Below are 24090 nucleotides of genomic sequence, written 5' to 3' on the forward strand. Positions count from 1 at the left end.
GGACAAGAGGGGATGGAAATGTACGCATTGCTGCTGTCGGGAGAGCGCAAACCAAAATACTTGCCAGGACATGGTAGGCGCAGCAACAATCAAATCCACCTGATGACTGTTCTTAGCAGCTGACACATCACACGCGAGAACATGTGTCTGATGCAAATGTAAATAAAACACACATTGTTGCCTCAGCTGAGGCAAACAGAGGCTGCAGCCACGCTAGCTACTCAAACGTTCCTGATAAAAGAACACGAGGGCAGTTTTTTTCTTAGGCAACGCAGACACTTGAGGCTCCGGCGGCTTGAACAAAAGCAGCTGTGAAAAGCTGTCATTTTAGCGCCACTTCAGCCTCACGAGGAAGATCGGCATGTGCCAGACTCGGAACACGTGTGCCAATGAAAACACAGCATGATTCTTATTTGTATCTGCCTGCGGGCACTTGTCATGTACTGCAGCACCTCTAAACATAACTCTAAATATTTGAACCACAGTACATGGTGGTCACTGACAAGCAGCCATTCCGGTAACAGCCATAAAAAAGGGCAACTATATTCTGTGACATGTGTTGACAAGATAAAGTTTATTTATTATTCACCAATTTGGCCTCAAAGTGGAAAAAGTTAAATAAAAGGTGCAGTGTCTCTACAATAGAGCAGAAGGAAAATGGTTGGACAATCTTACTGGGGCACCGGTCCACCTCCGATTTGTTAGAATATAGATTAGAACCATTTTTTTATCCCCAGGAAATAATGAAAACAAATTACCTTCTGCAAGGCTGATCATCTATTCATTTTATTTTGGTTTTAAAGCTATATTGTTTTTTTATTTTTATTATTGTGTTTATTATTATAATGTCTTGTTTCTCTTTTAAATAATTTTTCTTTCAACAGTGATATGGATCACTCTGGGTCTGAAATAAAGAATTAAGAGCTGCACGACTGTGTAGTTGGCCTGCTGAAGACGAGCCCTTCACCTGTTAATCAAATATATGTTGATGTTCACTGTCGTCAACTACAGGGTGAAGAACGTGCCAATGAAGTTATACTGAATAAGCAGTTAATGTTCCTGCGTTTGTGTTAATAGTGGACTAACACACAAAACAGCTCAGAGGGAAGCATGTTTTGAACGACTTTACCGGGTGGAGCAAATTATTTAGCTCCTTACCTTGCTAGCTTGTTTGCTTCCATGCTAGCAAACACAAGTAACCGTTAACTCTTCTATTTGTGTTAATTAGGGACTAACTCAACAACAACTCTGAGCAAAGCACTGATGTTTTAAATGATGATTGCAGTTCATTGATCATTGTTTACCTCCTTAACTCACTGCCTCATTAGGTCACAAGCTGGCAAATACAATAAACAGTAAGCTTTCCCCTGCATGTCTCTGTTGTGTGAATCTACACACTGCAGATAGAGCAGAGATCTGGAATAATGGATGGCGCCAACACCCGCAACAGCGTACTTGTATGTCAGCAGTGCATGACCCCACTCGCGACAGCCCCTCCTTGAGCTGTCACCTTAGCATGGTGGAGGGGTTTACGTGTCTCAATAATCCAAGGAGATAAGTTGTCTGGGGCATCACACCCCTGGTAGGTTCACCTACGGCAAAAAGGTCCAAGGTGAGGGATCAGTCATAGCAGGGCTCCATAAACTCCCATGACTAATACAATTATTTTATCTGGGTTTCCCTTGCAACACTCTGGAGCCAGGTCTTAGTGCGGGAAGGCGAGCGAATGGTGTCCGGACCTTTACCTATGGGGCTCAGCCTGGCACAGCCCGAAAGGGTAATGTGGGTCCCCCTGCCCATGGGCTGGGCAGTGGTCAATGCCAGGGACATTGGCAATCTGATCCCCGGCTACAGAAGCTGGCTCTCGGGACGTGGAATGTCCCCTCTCTGGCAGGGAAGGAGCCCGAGTTGGTGTGTGAAGTCGAGAAGTTCCAACAATATATAGTTGGGGTCGCCTCCACACACGGCTTGGGCTCTGGTACCAGTCCTCTTGAGAGGGGTTCAATACTTTTCCACACTGGAGTTGCCGACGGTGAGAGGCACTGAGTAGGTGTTTGTATATTTATTGCCCCCCGGCTCAGCACCTGTAGGTCGGGGCGGGGGGATGGATCCTGACTGTTGCTTGTGCCTATGCATCAAACAACAGTTCAGAATACCCACCCTTTTTGGAGTACTTACCGAGAGTGCTGGAGAGCGCTCCCTCTGGGGAGTCCATTGTTCTGCTGGGGGACTTCAATCCTCATGTCCACAATGATAGTGAGACCATAACGAACACCATCTTCAGGCATACGGGTGTCCGTGTGCACTGGGCACCAGGGCACACTAGGTCACAGTTCGATGATCGACTGTGGTCGTGTCATCGGACTTGCGGCCGCATTGTCTTGGACACTTGGGTGAAGAGAATAGTGAAGCTGTCAACTGATCACCACCTGGTGCTGAGTAGGCTCTATTGGGGGGGAAGATGGCAGTCCAACGTGGCAGGCCCAAATGTATTGTGAGGGTCTGCTGGGAACGTCTGGCAGAATCCCCTGTCAGAAAGACTTTCAACTCCCACCTCCTCCCAAACAAACTTTGCTTATGTCACAGTGTCTCTGGATTGTCAGACTGGGGTGGTGGTCACGCTTTTTAAGAAGGGTGAGTGGAGATCTTCCAACTACAGGGGGCTCACACTCCTCAGCTTCCCTAGTAAGGTCAATTCATGGGTGCTGGAGAGGAGACTCTGTCAGGAAGTCGAATCTCAGAGTCAGGAGGAGCAATGTGGTTTTCGTCCGGGTCATGAAAGAGTGGACTATACCCTGGGCAGGGTGCTCGAGAGTGCATGGGAGTTCACCCAACCAATCTATATTTGTTTTGTGGATTTGGAGAAGGTGTCCTTCGGGAGTATGGGTACCAAACCTTCTGATATGGGCTGTTCGGTCCCAGTATTAGAGTTTTGTCCGCATTCCAGGCTCTAGGTGAGACTCATTTCAGTGAGAGTTAGACTCCACCAAGGCTGCCCTTTGTCATTGATTTTGTTCATAACTTTCATGAAAAAATCTCTAGAGGGAGCAGAGGTGTAGAGGGGGGGCAGTTTAGTGGCCTCAGTATTTCATCTCTGTTTTTGCTTTTTCATCAATCTGAGATTTGCAACTCTCGCTGGAGCAGTGTCCAGCCGAGTGTGAAGTAGCTGGGTTGAGAATCAGCACCTCCAGATCTGAGACCATGGTCCTCAGTCTGAAAAGGGAGGCGTGCCCGCTCCAGGTCGGAGATCAGATCCTGCCCCAAGTGGAGGAGTTCACGTAACTTGGGGTCTTTTTCAAGAGAGAGGGAAGAATAGAACAGCGGATCGACAGGCAGATCGGTGCAACGTCTGCAGTGATGCAGACTTTGTATCGCTCCGTTGTGGTAAAAACTCTATTTACTGGTCGATCGATGTTCCTACCCTCACCTATGATCATGAACTGTGGGTTATGACTGAAAGAACAAGATGCTGGATAAAAGCGGCCAAAATTAATTTCTTCCTGAGGATATCTGGGCTCTCCTTTAGACATAGGGTGAGAATCTCAGTCATCTGTGAGGGGGTGAGTGTCAAGCCGCTGCTCTTCTGCATTGAGAGGAGCCAGATGAGGTGGCTGGGGCATCTGATCGGATGCCTCTCGGACACCTACCTGGTGAGGTGTTCAGGGCATGTCCCACCGGGAGGAGACCTAGCAGATGACCCAGGACACGCTGGAGAAATTATTTCTCTCAACTGGCATGGGAATGCCTCCAGATCCCTCCGGGAGATCTGGATGAAGTGGCCGGGGAAACGGAAGCCTGGGCGTCTCTGGTAAAGTCACTGCACTCACGACCCGACCTCGGTTAAACGGTGGAAAATGGATGGATGCCTTTGTAACAAGGAATGTTGCGCCATAACACCACCACAATCGTTCTCTGTGCGTCATATGAGCATAACAAACATAACTGGAGAATGCTGTTTACAATCCAAGGTGTCTTCATCACCCGTGAGGGGACAGTTTGTGGCCACATTCCAGTCATGTGAGGTTGTGTGCTTTTGTTCAATTGTTTTTTTTTTACTTCCCCTCTCAACAAGATGGCAAATATTACATTGAGTTGAACAGGTTATGGGTCACATTATGGTGGAAATTGTTTTCAAATTATTTCTCTTGGTCTCGTTTTTTATTTTACGAAATCCTCACATTTGAAGACGAGTGTGTAGACTTTTCGTATCTAGGTAACCACTGTATTCATAATGGACAAAATTTTTATATGGAAAAAATCACAACGCTAAAAGTCAAATACCACCGTACCCATTGTATTTTTAAATGTAAGTCCACTTACATCACATGACTTCCTACGTATATTTGCCCTTCTCTTTCAATGCGCCTTTCATGTAGTCTTGAACTCTGCATTTTCATGATTTTTTCAGAAATGTACAACCTCAAAAGCCTCAGAATGCACGCCGTCCACAGGGATACAGTATACTGTGTGTGTAAAGTGAGTATTACGGTGTTTTTTTATTTGTTATTTTTTGTCGGTTGTGTGTCTTACCGTGAGCGAGGTGAAGGTCAGGCAGATGCCTCCAAAACCGTTCATGGACAGGGCCAGAAATATGAGGGCTGACAGCGCTGCAAGGAAAGAGTTAAATACCAAAAGTGTCATTGTGTTTGTCTCATTTCACTGCGTTTAGTATGTCTGGGTTTATGTGTAACTCAAGTCCAATGCTGACACCATGGAACATCCCCATCCATCCATCTATCCATTTTTTGCCGCTTATCCTCACAAGGGTCGCGGGGAGTGCTGGAGCCTATCCCAGCTGTCATCGGGCAGGAGGCGAGGTACACCCTGAACTGGTTGCCAGCCAATCGCAGGGGACATCGAGACAAACAGCCGCACTCACAATCACACCTAGGGGCAATTTAGAGTGTCCAATTATCGACCATGGAACATAGTACACACATGGGACATCATGAGGTACACCTGCACACAGTGGGTGTAGTGATGCGCTACATATTCTCAGTTATATTTACTTAAATCTATCTATCCATTATCAGAGATGCTTATCCTCACAAGGGTCGTGGGAGTGCCTGAGGCTATCCCACCTGTCAACAAGCAGGAGGCGGGATAGACCCTGAACCAATTGCCACCCAATCGCGGGGCATATAGAAACAACCAATTGCACTCAGAGTCCCACTTATGGGCAATTTAGTCTTCATTTAACCTAGCATGCATGTTTTGGGGATGTGGGAGGATACTGGAGTCCGGGAGAAAACCCACAGAGGCACAGGGAAAATAGTGCATACTCCATAAAGGCGGGGCTGGGATTTGAACCCTGTTTCTCAGAACTGTGGGGCAGTCTTACTAAAAATGGTACGTGTCAGAGTAGTTTAACTGCAACACACTTTTTTATTTTACTTGAGTATTTTCAAAACGGTACTTTTTCTAGGATACATGGAGCTACATTCTAGCTAATCTCTAATCCATTTTTATTTGTGGGAACTACTTGCTTTTGTTTGTTAGAGACTGGCGCGTTAGGTACTGTCACATGACTCCGCTTCTCCAATCCAAAGGAGCTACTAGTAATAGGAGACTGTCAAAGTGAGTCTTTTTTGTGAAATTGGTAGAACAATAGAGAAAAGCACGACTGTGTATTCTCTGGCTAGTCTGCTTTGTGTCCTATTATGCTGTTTCATGAGTGTAAAGAAAGAAACTTAATTATAGACAATTTCTTGTGGCATTATTTGCCTTATGTTAGTTTATAGAGATTGAATTTATTGTTTCCATTAACCTGATTTTGTTGGTTAACATCTAAAATTTTGTTCCCATTTTTTTTTTTTTACTAGTTTATGCTTTCTGTAAAAATATAAATCCGATATTACTCACCAGTCGCTTTGTACTTGACTATTTTTTTCACTGAATACTTCCCCTGAAGTACTCCTCCAGATAAGTATATTAAATAGTTTTTACTTTTACTTGAGTCATTGGGGTGGAGTAAAAATCGTGGATGTTTTACCCAACTTTTCCTGCACAATGGCGGACTGGAGTTTTCTCACATAATATGCCTCATAGATGTATTTTTGTTCTCTTAAGTTTGTGTCACATTAATACTTGGTAATACACTAACACTCACTTTAAACTGTGGCTAGCTCGCGATGACTTAATATTGTTACGTCGCAGGCGCGCCTTTCTTTGTTTTGCTGTTGCCAGCAGACACATTAGTGAGCGGCATGCGGTCTTTTGGCGTTCCGTGTGAAACTTTGGCACTCATCACCTTTCACTTTTAATTTCCAACACACTTCTGAGAGCAGCCAATCTTATATTTATCCCAGCTGATGGGTTGATATCTTTGTTTTTGTTTGTGTGTGTGTGTTTGTGTGTGTCCATGCGTGTGCTCACTTGGGGGGTCGTAGGCAGATACGGCCATCATGATGCAGGACAAACCAAAGCATGAGCTGTAACCAGAGGAACTACTGTGAAACCTCCAACATGCAACGTCATCTCATCCTTGCACATTCATAGCACTTTTAAATGTGTGTCAACGACATCTTACTCGTCCACGACCGTGTATTTGTGAATGAGTAATACCAATGTAACTTTTGAGCAACATGACCAGCGCGCAAGTGAATAATAAGGGAATGTGGTTGATATCTGCAATTCATTTCATTCATGACCTAAATGTTACATGTCTAGGTTCCCTTTTTTTTTCTTTTTTGAAAATATGACAAGCGCGACAACACTTTCTACCACTCCACGATTTGCAGTCTCAAGTCTAAACACACTCGTGCCCCACCTTTTACACACTGACTCACAGAAAAGAAAAAAGTCCCTCCTCCCACTTTGGGAATGCCATCAGTCCACTTTTTACTACTGGTGTCAGAGATAAAGAATCACTCACATCTAAATAAAAAAAGAAAAGGGATTTGACCATTAATCCACAATTCTAATCATGATTACAGGATCATTATATTTATATGTTCACATTTATTAACATTTGTACTTTGCTGATTAATTGATCGTTTAAACCACTGGTTCTTAAATTGGAGTCCAGCGACACCAGTGAGGTCAGCAAAATGATTTGTGATAAATGATATCATTCTAAAAAACTGCATACCGACTTGGAGGTATTGTCAAACCAATTAAGCATACTAAACCCATTACTCCTACCAACGAATTAAAGGCAAGAGATTCTTTTGTTCTACTTATGTTGACTGAAAATTAGCAAGAATTAAACACACTAGTCACTTTTTTGGGGAGAAAACCTGTCATGAGAGCAGTCCAAAAAGTCATTAAATACAGCAACTAAATTGCTAAATTGGCAATGATGCTTTTATAAAGTAGCATCTCTCTGCTCGCAGTCATGTTGCTAGTGGAAGCGGTGCACGTCAGATGATGACGATTGATGATTACAATCAATTCAACTCATTTCGGGGAGCAGGTGGTAGTTCTCGTTTTCGTTGAGGGATCCTTGTCAAGATAACTCCCGTGTTCGGGGCTCCTGGACTCAAAAGGTTTGAGAAGTCCTTTTGACCTCCATTTAAAACATACTGCATTTTTATGCAAAACATATTTTTACAAATTTCTCCAACGTTGCTGGAAAAAAAGCATTTCTCTTGATACTGTATGCTGTCTCAAATTAATTTTAAAAATATAGCAATAAATATTAAATAATTCAATTACTATTAATCTTCGCAATGTCCATCCCTCTTTTGGTAGACCTGCACATTCAAATAAAATCCAATACAAGTGTTGTGTCAAAAAAGGCAACTTTTCATTGGCTTGTGCAGGTGTACCTAAAATTCTAACTAGTGAGATTTTGGGGTTCTTTTTCACTCCACCCCCATTCTCCAACGTCGTCCTTATTAATAATCATCCAGATAAAATGAGTTAACATTCACATCATTCACCATTCCCCTCAAATTTGCACTTTAGCATCTTCCATTATTAGGCTGAAGAATCTAATGTAAATCTGGATCATCATAAAAAAAATCCCGACATCTGGATCCCTATCAAAAATAGTATATGTTCTACCTTGGTCCATGCCCCCAACCTGATTATGAGGAATTGGGTTAAGTAGTTTGTGATGACTTCCATTGCATTACCTGCCCATCAGGCGAATGGGACGCGGTCCAAACCTGTCCATCAGGATCCCAAGAGGCAAGGTGGTGGCGCTGAGCAGGAAGGAGCCAATAGTGAAGCCCAGATTCAACATCTCCTCCTGGTTCACACAACTGAGCCATTCCTCCTGCTCACCATCGGACGAGTTGCTGAGAGGCACCACCACCGAATCGTTCTCTGTGCGTCACATGAGCATAACAAAAAGCTGTTAATGAACCATGTCGGCGCAGTGGTCCCTAACTTGGTTCCTGACACGGACAGAAGGGCAATGTGCTGGGCCTGGGTGAGCGGTTGGCCCTGGTGGAGTTTTTGACATTGGAAGCTTGACATTGGAAGAGCAGTGGGGGTGTTAGGATATCCATTTGCAGGGAGCTTTTTTTTCCCACACACTTCCCCTGTGAGGTGAGCCTTGTGGCGGGTGCCAAAGTTCTCAAGTCATGCCACCTGCTCCAAAAAAAAAACATGGAAAAAACATGTAATTTAATTAAGATATCATTCTATCTGTGCGGGCTGGTACTAAATCAGAGGTGCCCAATGCATTGATCGCCGAGAGCGTTTTGGTCGATTGTGTGCCCGCGTGCCAATAAAAACGTCTGCCTGCCATCTATCTCGTCACTTGATTTAGGTGTGGCCAATACATTGATCGCGCGCGTCAGTTGACTGACAGTCCCGTTGATCAATCCTGTCCTTTTTAAACATGTGTCACTCAGCATGTGCACATGAAGGTGCATTCTAGCAAGCTGGCTTCCTATTTACCATCTGCTCTTGCTTTCTCCACAGCAGTTACGACGATGCCCCCCGCCGCCTCCCGCACCACATCGGTAGACTGCAAGAGGCTGGTTGCTTGAAAAGTAGATCTTGGGGCAAAAAAGTGTGGGCATCCCTGTACTCAATGATCTGAGGCCTGGTAGTTATATAATAATGAAATAGACAAAAATGTGAAATTTTAACCCAAGGCAATTGGTTTCGCGTTTCACAATAACCATTATATGTTAATATATACGATATGTACACTTTATTCCCCACTCCCTACGGTTGTTACATACATACAGTAATCCCTCCCTACTTGGCGGATCTCCTATCGCGAATTCAGTGCATCGCGGATTTCTGACAATTCCCCCCCCCAAAAAAAGTCAGATCGCTCCATACTGATGCACCGTCTAGGGCACGACAGCATGGACCAATGAAGCAAAAAAATAAATACTGTAATTGAAAAAAATTGAACTTAAAAAAACAGCAGCATGCATTCATACAGTACTGTAGCGGGAGCCCGCATTGATATATATAATGCAACATCCCCAGCAAGACGACAAGGACCGATGAAGCAAAAAAATAAATAAAAAACGCCATTTACCCCTACTTGATGGTTTTTCACTTTTCACGGGTGGGTCTGGTACCAATTAACCGCGAAAAACGATGGATTACTGGTATTTCTTTTCAACGGAGCTGCAAAATAATGAGCAATGTCAATTCAGGACCTCAGTTAGCCATTTCAATCGGTCATACTTGACTCGTGCATAATTACTGGCATTGTCATGACTAAATTTGTGACAGTTTTGTCGACAATGCAAACTGTAGAAGTCACCAAGCTTTAATGCTGAGTGCAGGGCTCACCTGAGCAAAGGTGCGAATAGAAGCCCTCTCGTTTGAGCATGATGAGCAGGGAGCCCCAGCCCAAGAGCACGGCCGAGCACAGCAGATTCTCGATTACTGCCGTTACCGCCATCCACCAACGCCTCCTGTAGGCCAGGAGAAGCGAGGGCGCCATCGCTGCTCTGGGACACAAAGGAGAAAGACGTTATTGGCACATCAGTAACTATACAAAAGACATGTTCAAACTTCATTCATCTATCCATGAATTCTCTGAGCCGCTTATCCTCACGAGGGTCGCGGTCAATGGGAAGGAGGCGGGGTACACTCTGAACTGGTTGCCAGCCAATTGCAGGGCACATGGAGACAGACAACAGACACACTCACAATCAATCTAACCTAGGGGCAATTTAGAGTCTCCAATTAATGTTGCATCTTTTTGTGATGTGGGAGGAAAGCAGCGCTCTGCAGCTGCTCCACCGTGCTGCCTTGAGTTTGATTTAGTGAATTTTAAATGATATCCCTATTCTTAGGAGATCATGTGGACTGAAGAACACTGAAGTTGTTCTTTCAAGAGATTAAAAAAATTACAACTATTCTGAAACCGGAGACCTTCCAGATGTGAATGTGAATATTTAAAACATGACTCAAGTGGTTATTCAAATTGTTGGTGTCTATTTTTTTTTTCAGCTACTTCTTTTTTGTGACTTTTTTAAGTTGACCTGTTGGAATGGAAAGTGGTAAAAAAAACAAAACACCGAATTGTTCCGTCACAATATTATGTATATTATGCAAATATTTCTACAGCTCGTTTGACATTTCAACATTTTCAAATGTTATATAATATCACAGATGAAGGAGGCCCCGTAGCTCAGTGGTTAGAGCACTGGTTTGATAAACCAGGGGTTGTGGGTTCGTATCCCACTGGGGCCTCCACTCCCTGAGAAGGGTTGCGTCAGGAAGGGCATCCGGCGTAAAAAAAAAAAAAAAAAAATTGTGCCAAACATATGTGCGTTCATCTGAGATGACACGCTGTGGCGAACCCGAAAGGGACAAGCCGAAAGAAACTTACTTATATAATATCACAGATGTCTTTGCAATGAAATGTGGTAGCATCTTGTTCCACTACAAGAGAAAGAAAGTAATATTTTATAGTTCCGAAATACTGTACATTTTCTCTCCCTTTCCCTAACGCCCCGTGCGTTGGGTGATTCTTCCAGTTTGACATTCACGATACCCGCTGTCTGTTCCACAATGCAGAGAGGTCAATAAGGGCAACGTTTCCACATGAAAGCGATGCCGCAAGGAGGACTGATGTCTATCCAGCATTACCTGACTGCAGCACGGGATGTGCCGGAATTGAGAGGTGTTGCATACACATACACAAATATAAACACATGCACCCTGTGACAGATGATGTCACGGAGCAAATAATATCAGCCGGCTGAGAGAACATTTGCACATTGCTGCACACACAGGACAGGTCACTTCAACCTCAAACATGAATGACCACCACAGTCATGACCACCCTGACAAACACGCACTCAATCTATCAATTTACCTATAGCCAGAAGCTTACATACACAGCAAAAACACATTTAATTTTTTGTCTCACTGTCTGAAGTCAAACCAAACTAAACCTCTACTGTTTCAGGTCAGTCAGGATCAGAAAATTTGTTTTAATTTTGTTAAATGCCACAATAATGACAGAGAGATTTCTCACATTTATCCTCATCTGATGAAGAACTAGCAGTATTGGTTGATCGGGAAGACGGAGGAATACTTCCGTACAGATTTGAACCTGTGGCTCCAAATGTTGAATATTCGGATGGTTCTTCAGGCAGAATGACGCAGAGCCTGACTACTCGGAGGCCTACACATGGGACATAAGTGCGTAAACAAAGGCCCCTGGAGCTAAAGGCCTCCGCCGCCACCGAAACTCGGCTTATGGCCTCCGCTGCTACCTAACCTCAGCTAAAAGCATCTGTCGCCGCCGGAGCTCGGCTGACGGCTTCGCCAGATGTCGAAGCTCGGCTCGCAGCCTGCCTTTGGTGGCGGCGGAGGCCTTTAGCAGCCGGAGCTCGCTCATCAGATTCTGCGTCATTCCTGTCCGAAGAACCATCCGCTGCTGCCGGCCCAGAGCACCCAGGGGCTTTTGTTTACGCACTTATGTCGCGCATAAGCCTCCAATTAGTCAGACTCCGCTTCATTCCGGTTGAAGAACCATCCAAATATTCAACATTTTCAGCCCCAGGTTCAAATCTGTATGGAAGTGTTCCTCCATCTTCCCGATCAACCGATACTGCTAGTTCTTCATCAGATGAAAATAAATACGAGAAATCGGCGTTGGGAATAAATTCTGTCCCATGTAATCCACCGTTTGGAACGGCACGGTACACGTCACATCTGCGCACGTAGGTCATGTGACTTGCAAAAATGGTAGCACCCCTGAAAATTCGTAATTGTCGATAAAAATCTTCTCAAAACACTATTAAATGAGAGAGGATTTAACATCACATTGTCAAAATAGCGTACATATTACGTGACCTACACTGGTCATGCAAAGCACTTGATTTCCCCTTTAATATCTCCATGTAATTTTTTTCATGATGCTGTGTATTTTATGAAGACCTCCAGTTCCAAAACAAAAAAAAGAAAAAAACATACACCACATGGTGCTGACCCCTCCATTCTTCACAGTTGGTATAGTGTTGACAGGTGTACAAACTTCCAGCTTTTTCCTCCTGATGCTACGTTGGTCATTATGGCCAAACAGCTCCACTTTAGTTTCATCAGACCACAGGACGTCTCCAGAAGTTAAGATCTTGGTGTCTTTCCACAAACTCTAATCTGTCTTTTTTATGTTACTTTAGGAGTAATGGCTTCATTCCTGGAGAGTGGCCTTTCAGCCTATGTTTGTCCAGGACTCGTTTCACTGTGGATAATGACACATTCTTACCAGCATTACCAGCGTCATCCACATCTTCAAAAGATCTTTAGCTTTTGTTCTAGGGTTGATTTGCACATTTCGGACTAAAAACTGTTCATCTCTGGGACACAGAGCCTGTCTCCTTCCTGAGCGGTGTGATGCCTGGACATTCCCATGATGTTTGTAGTTGTTACCAGATAAACGTGGCACCTTTAAGCCTCTGGAAATTTCACCCAAGGATGAGCCATATTTGTGGCGCACTACGATTCTTTCTCTGATTTCCCAGGCAAGTTTTCTTTTGATTTACCCATAATTTCAAACAAGGAAGCAGTGTTTGAGCTGTGGCCTTAAATACATTCCCTCTTGTGCTCTCAATTAACTCATATGTTGTCAGTTAACCTATCCTGATAGTTTCCAATGTTATGACCTCATCATCTGAGCTTCCCTGTGTCCCTTAAAGACACAGTACTTTTTTAATGTAAATTTCTGACCTTTAAGAAGAAAATATAAAATTCTTTAAAAAAGTATCCTATTTTTATATCCCTCCATTTTCTTTGCCGCTTATCCTCAGGAGGGTCACGGGGAGTGTTGGAGCCTATCCCAGCTGTCAACGGGCAGGAGGCGGGGTACACCCTGAACTGGTTGCCAGCCAATCGCAGGGCACATCGAGACAAACAGCCACACTCACAATCACATATCGGGGCAATTTAGAGTGTCCAGTTAATGTTGCATGTTTTTGGAATGTGGGAGGAAACCTGAGTGCCCGGAGGAAACCCACGCAGGTACGGGGAGAACATGCAAACTCCACACAGGCGGGTCTGGGAATGAACCCAGGACCTCAGAACTGTGTGGCCAACGCTTTACCAGCTGATCCACCGTGCCGCTTATCTTTCTATATTCATTAAATAATTTTGGTGATCCTGACGGACCTGAAACAGGAGAGGTTTAGGATGATTTGACTTAAAACAGAGACAAAAAACGAAATGTGTGTTTTTGCAGTGGACCTAAACTTCTGACTTCAAATTAATTATGTATATATATGGTAGGGATTTCTCATTTTGTTGAAGTAATCCATCCCACCTCACAGGTGTTGCATTTCAAGAGGCTGATTAGACAGCATGAATATTGCACAGGCTGTCCATTAGGCTGACCACAATAAAAGGCCACTTGTGGGGGGTTAGAAAGCCAGTCAGTATCTTGTGTGACCAACATTTGCCTCACACAGTGCAACACATCTCCTTCACAAATGATCATATTGTTTATTGTGGCCTGTCCAATATCGGTCCACCCCTCTTCAAAGGCTGTGCGAAGTTGCTGGATATTGGCAGAATCTGGAACATGCTGTCATACACGCCGATCAAGAGCATCCCGAAAACCTCAATAGGTGACATGTCAGGGAAGTATGCTGGTTGTCTAAGAACTGGGGTCTTTACAGCGTCCAGGAATTGTATACAGATCCTTGCAACATAGTGCCATGTATGATCATGCTGCAACATTTGAGGATGGTTGTGGGTGAATGGCACAATAGTGGGCCTCAGGATCTCGTCACGGTATCTCTATGCATTCAAAATTCCATCAATAAAATACACCTGTGACAGTGTTCATTGTGCATAACATACGCCAGCAGGTACCATAACCTGATTTCCACCACGGGCCAGTCAATCCACAATGTTGACATCAGCAAACCACTCACTCACACAACGCCACACATGCTGTTTGCTATCTGACCTGAAGAGTGAAAACCAGGATTCATCTGTGAAGAGAACACCTCTCCAATCTGCATGACTCCATCGAGTGTGAGCATTCGCCCACTCACAAGTTGGTTATGACATGCAGTCAGGTTCGAGACCCCGATGAGGATAGCGAGGATGCAGATGAGACAATGAGACGTCATCAGATTAGACAAAGATATATGAATTAGTTACATTTTTATGTGTTTCAATACACAATGTTGACTTCTGTTTTGTTTTGTGTGTCAGTTTTACAGTTTGGCATTGCATTGCACTGGCAGGCTCTGCTCAAATGATGTCGCCAGCCGTAGACTACGTGCCCAGACACTAATGAGAAAGACTGGGGAGCGTGTGCCACCAAAGACAACATACTGTAACCGATCGTGAGGCCAGAATGTAATTCACAGTCCAGCTGGCTTCGACTGCTGAAAAGACAGTTCCAAAGGGGGTGAGAGGAGGGTTGTTTGGTAACTGACACCTCTTCCTACTACTTAGTACACACTCACAGCAGCTTACACTCTCACATCAGTTTCTTAAGCCACATATAAATTGTGAATTTACAGACATTACGAGCTAATCAAAAAGTATTATATGTACGAATATTTAGTCAATGAGACAAATGTGTGACGTTTCAGAGCAGATTTATTTTAAAATTGTCGCCTTGTCATTACTGTGCCTCGTTCACTTGGTCACACGCATTCTTTATTCAAGCCGCCCTCTAATCACAAGACCATGAACGATTAATCTATCTAGTGTCACTCCAGACGGTTATAATAGTTAATAATCACCTTTATTGATGGTCGTGTGAAAAACTAATCCGCTGTCACGTCCTATTTTAAAAGCATTATTTAAATGATGTATGGTCATTTAATTACATTTCTGAAATGTAACTAGCCTAAAACACAGTTGACAAAGTGTCTACAATGGATTAAGGCTCACGAAAGAGCACGCGTACAACTTAGTGTGGACATTAAGAAACACATGGCTGTATGTTCGAAGGTAAGTGAGGGAGAAGTAAATTCTTTGAGTTTGATTTCATTATCAGTGCTTTATACATTGCAGGAGAATAACTTTCACTTTGTTGGTGTATCACTGACCTGCTGAATGAAGTGTGCAATGTTTTATTCCGACGAGTCAGGTTTGTGATATGTAAATGCGCGATGTCATGCAAGAGAAATCTCTATTTGCCTATTTGTATCACATCGGACTTTTAAGACAGAGCACTGGATTCCATTACGAGCCAAGTCAAATGAATAGACCCACTCACTTATAAAGACTACAATGACATTACTCTTGATCTTTCCATGTAAAAAGTACTCACCATGCTTTACATGTTCAGTACGATTCCACAATTTTATCCTGTTGGATTTCAATATGAAGTTTGCGAGGCGTCAAACTTTTTTGCACCGCTCGCCAACGTTTGGCTGTAACTGTGACATTGCATCCTGCTCCATCCAAAATCTTAATTCAAAGTACATATCCTTGTGTGAAATAATTGAGACCGCTCTTGGACAAGGCCGACGCATTTGGCAAAAAATATACCACAATATTATCTGGAATATGCGATAGAGGATCTAGTTCAAACCTGTTATGTTCAGTCGCCATTTTGGGAGATTGTGGGGCATGGCAAATGTAGCTCAGATTGGCGGACCTGAAGATCGCCAGTCAGAAAGGTCTGATTTTCATGTGAGCTGAGAATGTCTATGTATTTCTACTCGTAACAAATTTTACGCGTGTGATTTTTCGTGCTCGACTGTGCAGATTTGCGAGTGCGATGGCGCACGGGCGCCATCGCGCCCGTCAAATCACAGTGACTGTTACTGTATATGCCCATGTAACGTAGTAACAGAATAAAAGCACCAACAGAGCAGCCTAACTTCTATTACTCTCCACATCATTTGTGTCATTTAGTAACATGATGAAACGTGTCCTTGGGCTTGCTGACAGCTGATAATTTTTTTTTCCTTTTTTAGAGGCAGGAAACCCAAAAGAAAATGTGTTTCTGAGCCAAGTGAGTGAAATCATCAAGTTAGTAGGCATGAATGAGGAAAATCAAAAGTAGACAGTCAAGTGTGAGTTGAGGTGTCCTGTTATCATCATCAGTTACATCAGCATAGTGTGTGTCAGTGAGGTGTTGCACAAAGTTTTGTGTATTTAGACCCCCAAAAAATTGCAACACAACTCTTGTTTTTCCTCCCATTGTATAGAAGACTTTGTATATCTACACAAACGGCCCATTTGTCTCACATATTGTTCAGAAAGAGGCAGGAATTTTACTTATTCCCTCCATTAAAAAAGCATTTGCTTAGTTGTACCCATTACTTTGTATATATGTACACCACACAAATTAGTTACATCAACATGAAGCAATAACTTAGATATTGTATTTCTGTTAAATCAACAATTTAGTGCAGAATTGACATGACAAAACAGTAGACTATTCCCAGTACGTAGATAGATAGATAGATAGATAGATAGATAGATAGATAGATAGATAGATAGATAGATAGATAGATAGATAGATAGATAGATAGATAGATAGATAGATAGATAGATAGATAGATAGATAGATAGATAGATATAGATAGATAGATAGATAGATAGATAGATAGATAGATAGATAGATAGATAGATAGATAGATAGATAGATAGATAGATAGATAGATTGATTTAATTTGCTCATCTATTGAAGTAAACTAGTGCCACCAGGAAAACAGGATTTTAATTTGAAATGTAAAGTGATCACATTTTCAATAGTTGCTACAATTCGCTGTCTAAAATCCACCATCTCTACCTCCAACCAGGGTTACTTCAGGTCAGAACCGAACACCCAGCCAATCATAGTTACACTTTCTTACTATGCGACATCACGTGACTAAGAAAGCATAACCGCGATTGGCTGGGTGTTCGGTTCTGACCTGAAGTAACCCTGGCTGGTGGAACAGGGTGAATTTTAGACAGCGAATTATAGCCAGTTCAATTTCAGACAGCGAATGGACCATTGCGACTGGCGATCTTGAGCTCCGCCTCCTTTAGCGACAATTGCCATCCCCCACAATCTTCTAAAATGGCGACTGAACAGAACAGGTTTGAAGTGGATTCTTTATCACGTATTCCCGGTAACATTGCAGTATGTTTTTTTGCCAAATGTCCCAGACTTGTCCAGGAGGGTTCTACAAAGAGGTTTCAACTTTTTCATGCACGGATATGTAGCCGGAATTAAGATTTTGGACGGAGCAGGACGCAATGTCAGAGTTACAGCGAAACGTTGGCAATTGATGCAAAAATATTTGCCTCACAAACTTCATCTTGAAATCTAACAGGATAAAATAGTGGAATCGTACTTCACATGTAAAGCAGGGTGTATACTTTTTACTTGGAAAGATCACGAGTAATATCATTGTAGTCTTTATAAGTGAGTGGGTGTATTCATTTGACTTGGCTCGTAATGGAATCCAGTGCTCTGGCTTAAAAGTCTGATGTGATACAAATAGGCAAATAGACATTTCTCTTGCATGACATAACCATTTACATATCACTAACCCAACTCTTTGGAATAAAACATTACGCTCTTCATTCAGCAGGTCAGTGATACACTAACAAAGTGAAAGTTGTTCTCTTGCAATCTATAAAGCACTGATAATAATTCAATCAAACTCAAGAGAAGTTACTTCTCCCTCACTTACCTTCGAACATACACCCTTGTGTTTGTTGACATTGTTCACATTTAGTTGTACATGCGGTTTTCCGCAAGCCTTAATCCATCGTAGACACTTTGTTAACTGTGCGTTTTAAGCTTTAGAAAATGAATCAACCGGGCCTATCTTTCATCAGAATTGCACATTCCCCAAGCGCATCTGAGGACCATTTTCTTCGTAACATTAACTTTTCCAAGCGCACGCGACAAATAACCACCATTGCTTGTGTAACATGACGACAAGAGGGGCGGGTTAAGCCAGGGGTTAAGACAATGCGACTATCGGATTGGCTATTATTGTACGAGTGATTAAAGAATTACAAAGGTCTGGAGGCCTACGACCAATTCATCAATGGCTGGGTTCATCATGCGGCGGTATCCATTGTAAGCAACCTGTGTCTCCATACTGCTAAGGTTAGTGTACCACGTGATTATAGTCAGTGTTGTGTTAAATTATATTAATTATACCAACAAAAGAGTTGTAGATTATTATTTTCGTTTTTGTTACCAAGAGGGAGAGAGAGAGAGCGGTCCGACCGGGACTAGTCCCAAGTGGAGCCCACACCTTTTCCTCCACTTCCATGGCTACATTTTTAACTCAACTCACGAAACAGCTAGCAGTGCGGTAACACGTTTTTGCAAACTTATTATAATAAAACAGAAAATACAGATTTTGGAGACATCCATTGCATCCACACACCACTATTGTGCTAGGCTGCTCAATCGGCTCCGCTAATATGAGACATAGTTGTCGCCGTTTGGTTGATAACTGCTCCGTTTTCTCCCACTGGTTTGTGATCACAGCTGGCAGTCGAAAGAAAGACGCTTTACAAGGCCCGTTTGAGCAACCAATAACATAGAACTGCGCTCCCATTCATACGGCTTTCTGAAATTATTCTGGTTAGTTACATGTTTACGCGAATTCACCAAACCAAGATGGCGCCCACGTTCTAAATCAGAAGGTGTGTGACGTCAGTCTATTGGAGCCTTTCACACTAGTTGCAGCCTCCTGTGAATGGTGTGTGTGGGGGTGGTTGGGAGTGGGAGCGGGTAAGGGGGTGGAGGGCGGTATATCACAAGGCCCTCATGGGACACGTTTATCAGCAAACAGCAAAAAGCGGCTTGGTTTGGGCCTGACTGTCAGTTGTCAAAGCACTGTGAAGTGTGCGTGCAAGGCAACGCCATATAAGGAAGCTGCCTTCTGAAATACTCGCACTATCCCACATCCAACAGAATGATGCAATGTTACATGGACAGACAACGAGAGCAATACAATACTGTTGCTTGTCACCAAGATCCCACCACATATGGTGGGAAAGCAATCCTTCTGTGTAAAAGAAGCTCCTCAACTCACATCAACATTGTTTCTTGGCACCAAGATTGCCCAGGATAACACTTGTATCGCTTTGGGCTTAGCGCCAAACTAAAAAAAAAAAAAAAGGATAGCCTCGAGGAACCCATTAATGTATGTATGTTTTCAAATGTACAGAATTAAAAATCAAAATTAATCAGAAACATAAATATTCAAGTAAAGTATCGACATGATGAAAAGAACTTAAGTATAGAAGCCCCCACTGCCTGTGGGCTGTATTTGCCTACCTCTGACTTGAAGTTATGTAACAACTTCCTTTCTGCTGTGTATACTGTGTACAGTAGCGATTCTCAATGTATGGTACTACCTCACTTTAGGGGAACACAAAAATAAGAAAAGAATTGCCCAAGTTCAGTTACATTTAACTTTTAAGATCAATATATTCTTATTTGATTTGTGAGAAGTTTTTTTTTAATAATTATCTAGGAAAAATTTTGGTTTAACATTTATGTGGAATCATGGAGTACTCTACATACTTTTTTTTTTCCATTTTCCGTATGTAGAGTAAGCGTCGTCAAACTGGGCTTAATGTTACAGTGTCTTGTATTAAATGTGCTTTTTTTTAGCAATAAAAACAATGACGCATTTTCAAAATTGGTCATGATTGTGGCACTTGAAAAGAGACGATACTTTTTTAAGGTGTAAAAAGTTTTCGGACCACCGGTCATGATAGTGTACTTTTGTGATTATTTTTGCGCATTGTAATTAAATCCTTTTGTTGGTGCTCCTATTTACATTCCTCCATGGGGATTTTGGGGTTGGTGGTTTTTTTGTTTTTTTGGGTTTTTTTTTTCTGTTTTTTTATGTTTGTAGACACTGCGGGACACCCAAAACGGCTGAGACGAGCTTTTCTCTGAACAAATAAACGCGGCTCTACGGGGGTTCTCCGTGTGGGACAGGACGCATCCCCGATGCTAAACGAGCAGCTGTTCGTCCGCCGGGCCGGCCTCTTCCCGGGTCCGGTTACCGGCACCACGGGGCGGGGAAGCGGCCTAATAAGCTCTGGACTCGGGACCAGTTTGCTGCCACGTTCACGTGCTGGCTCGTAATGTACGGGACACGGGAAGCAACACTGACTCTATATAAGGAAGACGAGGCCTTCACTTACTTTACCCAAAATACATATAACAAGGGAGAACCCCTCGTCGTAGGTCACCTCAAGAAGAAAGCAGAAATGTCAAACTCTGCGAATATAAGTACTGATCATAGCGGTGCTTGACCTTTAGAGGGAACCTGGATGCCTAGAACACCGTCAGAACATTTGACATTATCAGGGTTTGTGAAGCAATATCATCTACATTTTAGGTTGAAACAGTTTCACGGCAGTCATTACCCGACTTTCAAATTTACACAGTCTACGCGGAGTCTGTGAATGCAACATTTTTAGTTTTAGTTACCAAGGAAAAGCTCCGTTTTGTCTTCAAAACCCGTACCTTGTGGGGCGAATGTGAAATTGGAAAATATGTACAGTCTGCCGAGTGTTCTAATTGCCCAACCCGTGGTCACGTCCTAAACAAGCATCCCCCCCATCCATCTTCCCAAGTGACCTCAATTTAATCCCTCGCCGAGCGCCACTATAGTGTGTGATTTATTCCCACACTGTGAGTAAAGTTAGTAGTGTAAGCGCCACGTGTGGTGCTATGCAGCCGGTTGGTCCAGTTGCGTATGCGGCGCCTGAACGCACAACGAACTAGGGGAGGGAAAGAGAGGGGAGGGGGAGAAGAAAGAAAAAAAAAACACTTACTGTACTTGTGCTGCTTGTCCCTGAGGAAAATGTTAGTGAACTTGGGACGTTTTAAGCCTTTTCTAGCTCAGTTGTTTACAATAATATACACTGCATGTATATATTTATATGTATGTATATACATATAAAAAAAAAAGATGTCAGATTGTCACAGAAGTGTCTCCAAAAGTGACTTCCAAGCAAAGTTTGCTCCTCCTCTGCTCGCTTGCTTTCCGGTTTAATTCCAGGGAGTCCACGCTTCTTTTGTGTCCTAGCATTCATTTGAAGCGCCCCCCTCTTTTCCCTCATTTGACTTGGAAAGCCCTCCCCTCTCTCGTCGCCGTTTGAGGGGTGGAGAAAAGAAAAGTCGCCGCCCGCCACCAACTACCACTTTTTTGCATTTCCTTTTTTTCCCCAACACTCCTCCAGGTGAATGTCAGCAAAAAAAAAAAAAAAAAGCTGAAGAGCAGCCAGGCCGACTATGAAGCACTCTGTTCGGTATTTACTTTCTGCCAATTTTAATCAATACTTTTACTGCAATGTACTACAGTACATGAGCGTCAGTGCACAATTGGAGGAATTTTTCTGTCCCTGAGGATGAAAATTCAAATAATCCATGCCAGAATGCAAAAACATGCACAAACTGTACAGTAACTGTAGTACTGTCATATTTAAAATAGCTAATAGCTCTTAATCATATGATTCACTACAGAAACTGATTGCAATTTAAAGTGTAAGGAAGGCTTACTATGTACAACTGTATTTTCATATTTATACTCTATTATCTTCTTTTGAGAGCAATTCAAATGCATTGAGGGTTTCCATGTTGGAATTTCCAGGCCTAGATGAAGTTTGAAAGTTTCCCCTGCACTTTCTCCCGCACCCCTCAAAACATCCTGTCATGGTTTTGCCTGTCCAGCCCGGGCTGTGCAGGTTCCCGCACAAACGCACTGATTAGGAAGCGCACACCTGCAGGTCATGCTGACTGATTGACTCCGGTATATATAGGACCCAGGGGACAACTGGTCTTCGAGAAATCGTCACAACTCATGCCCCGTTTCTGCACTCCCATATCTCTGATCGTGAACCCACGTGTACCGACCTTCGCCTCTTCTCCGACCGACCCCGTAAGCTTGACTCCTTTGACATTCCTGCCTTCTTTGATTGAGCTCCCGTGTACCGACTCCTGCCTGCCCGCGGACCTGCTCTCTACGCCCGACGTCCTGACTACCGCTGCCGCACTTGACTGTCTACCTGATCCCTGATCTTGGAACGAATAAACACTTTTTCCAAAATGCCTCTGCGTCTCCGGAGTCCTGCTTTTGGGTCCTCCTCCATCTCGATGGTTCGTGACAGAATGATCTGACCAACACAGGACCCAGGAGGAAAGACCCGGCGTTGCCGACTGTCCTATCCGGTTAGGCTCCACAATGTTGTCCCCTTCTTCCGTGTCACACACACCGGATGCGTGCCATGAATACGTCCCGACCACGACCCGCTCAGCACCTCATATTCTTTTGGACTAATCGGACCATGAGAAGGATCTTGATTTATATGACCGGCTGCCCGACTACGATTCGGGTTGTGACTATGAATTTCCTCTCCCTATCTTTAAGCCCAGTCAGTTTGTTTCACCGGCCTGTGTTTCCAGCTCCCGAGTTTCTTCGCCTGGTAGGTCCAAGTCTTCCAACCCATTTGAGGGAATCCCAGAAGACTCTATGCAAGAGGTGGGGTAAACCCTGAACTGCTACCCCCCAAATCTGTGTTAAATTCTTTGGAAACTCTGAATTGTCTATAGGTGTGACTGGTTGTTCGTTTATATAGGGAAATGTGCTTGGCTGGCGACCAGTCCAGGATCAAAATCATCTGGGATAGGCTCCAGCTCACTTGCTACATTACACTGCAAAAGCAAATAGTAAATCTTACCAGAAATAACAAAGCTGGCTAGATGTGAGGGTCTTTATCCTTCTTCTTGTGTTGATGTGTTTTTGTCCGTGTTCAATAAAGAAACATTCTCATCTATTAGACACTGTCCTAGGTTGTGGTGTAGATATAGTTCCAGCTTTAACTTATTTTCTTACAAATAACCCAGCCACTTTTATGAGGCTTGTATTTGAAATAATTCAACTGACGGGGTGTCTCTAATGTTTTGACCTTCTGAAAACTAAACTCACAAGTAATAATACAAAGCAACGATGCATTCACATTGTCAGTGAGAAGTTTTACTTTGTATTTGAGCACATTATATTGTTTCGATTTTGTTTTCTTTTGGTGGAGTAATGTTGGGAAAACATATGACAGGCTGCAGCCCACCATAGTGGGCCGTTCTGCAGAAGGCCTGTTGCGCAAATACTTTCACTGAACCGACGCTACTTTCACTCCTCATCCTGTTTTATTTCCATTTTGCTCATGTGTAATGCTTGCAGACTTTCGGTCCAATTGCATGGTCATCATCAGCAGAGGTAAATTAACACGAGCCAACATTTATGCAGAATTGTGATGTCATAAATCCATCATGTTTCTGCAGTACCGCTGATATTTGAAGCCTTCTGATTCACGTGACAACACCCCTGGTGTCACAGAGGTCACGGATTTGAAAAGTGCGCACCATCAGCTCGCCGTTCCTCTAATCACATGTTATTACTGTACTTCCCTGGACTGACTGCTGAGATGGAAGCCTAATTCCCATGGAAGGCTCTGACCAAGTTCTGCCTTGGAAATCTGCAGCCCGCTGGGAAGTGTCCACTTTGCAGTTTTTTCGACCTATAGCAATTTGCCCAAGTGAGTTGGAGGAACTCAAGGGCCCCAAATTCTTAATAGAATAATCCCCTCGGAATTTTTGTGAGCCTTCTCTAGCTGTGGACACCTGGAAAGGTCCTATTTGACCCCACCTGGATGCATGCTGCCACCACCAACTGAGCAAGGACAAATCAGCTCCATTTACACTCAAGCTCG

General features: G+C 43.3%; 1 protein-coding gene and 1 non-coding gene across 5 annotated transcripts in view; one reads left to right on the forward strand and one right to left on the reverse strand.

Moving 5' to 3' along the window:
- slc43a1a (solute carrier family 43 member 1a) overlaps nucleotides 1-21975 on the reverse strand; it is a 39972-nt gene extending 17997 nt beyond the window's left edge. Inside the window, exons 1-5 of one of the 4 annotated variants that reach the window (XM_061835518.1) lie at nucleotides 21157-21975; nucleotides 9709-9869; nucleotides 8079-8271; nucleotides 6376-6431; nucleotides 4531-4607 (exon numbers count right to left, since the gene is read on the reverse strand). In XM_061835518.1, coding sequence (XP_061691502.1) covers nucleotides 4531-4607; nucleotides 6376-6431; nucleotides 8079-8271; nucleotides 9709-9862 — 480 coding nt within the window. In that variant the 5' untranslated portion in view covers nucleotides 9863-9869; nucleotides 21157-21975. Of the gene's footprint in view, nucleotides 1-4530; nucleotides 4608-6375; nucleotides 6432-8078; nucleotides 9541-9708; nucleotides 9870-14341; nucleotides 14461-21156 lie in introns of those variants that run through there. The other 3 variants (XM_061835516.1, XM_061835515.1, XM_061835519.1) reach the window with 3 other exon arrangements.
- trnai-gau (transfer RNA isoleucine (anticodon GAU)) lies at nucleotides 10545-10617 on the forward strand. Its single transcript has one exon. It is a non-coding gene; the product is annotated as a tRNA-Ile (tRNA).
- Nucleotides 21976-24090: the final 2115 nt, after the last annotated feature.

Source organism: Syngnathoides biaculeatus, chromosome 11 (assembly GCF_019802595.1).
Source record: "Syngnathoides biaculeatus isolate LvHL_M chromosome 11, ASM1980259v1, whole genome shotgun sequence".
NCBI lineage: Eukaryota > Metazoa > Chordata > Actinopteri > Syngnathiformes > Syngnathidae > Syngnathoides > Syngnathoides biaculeatus.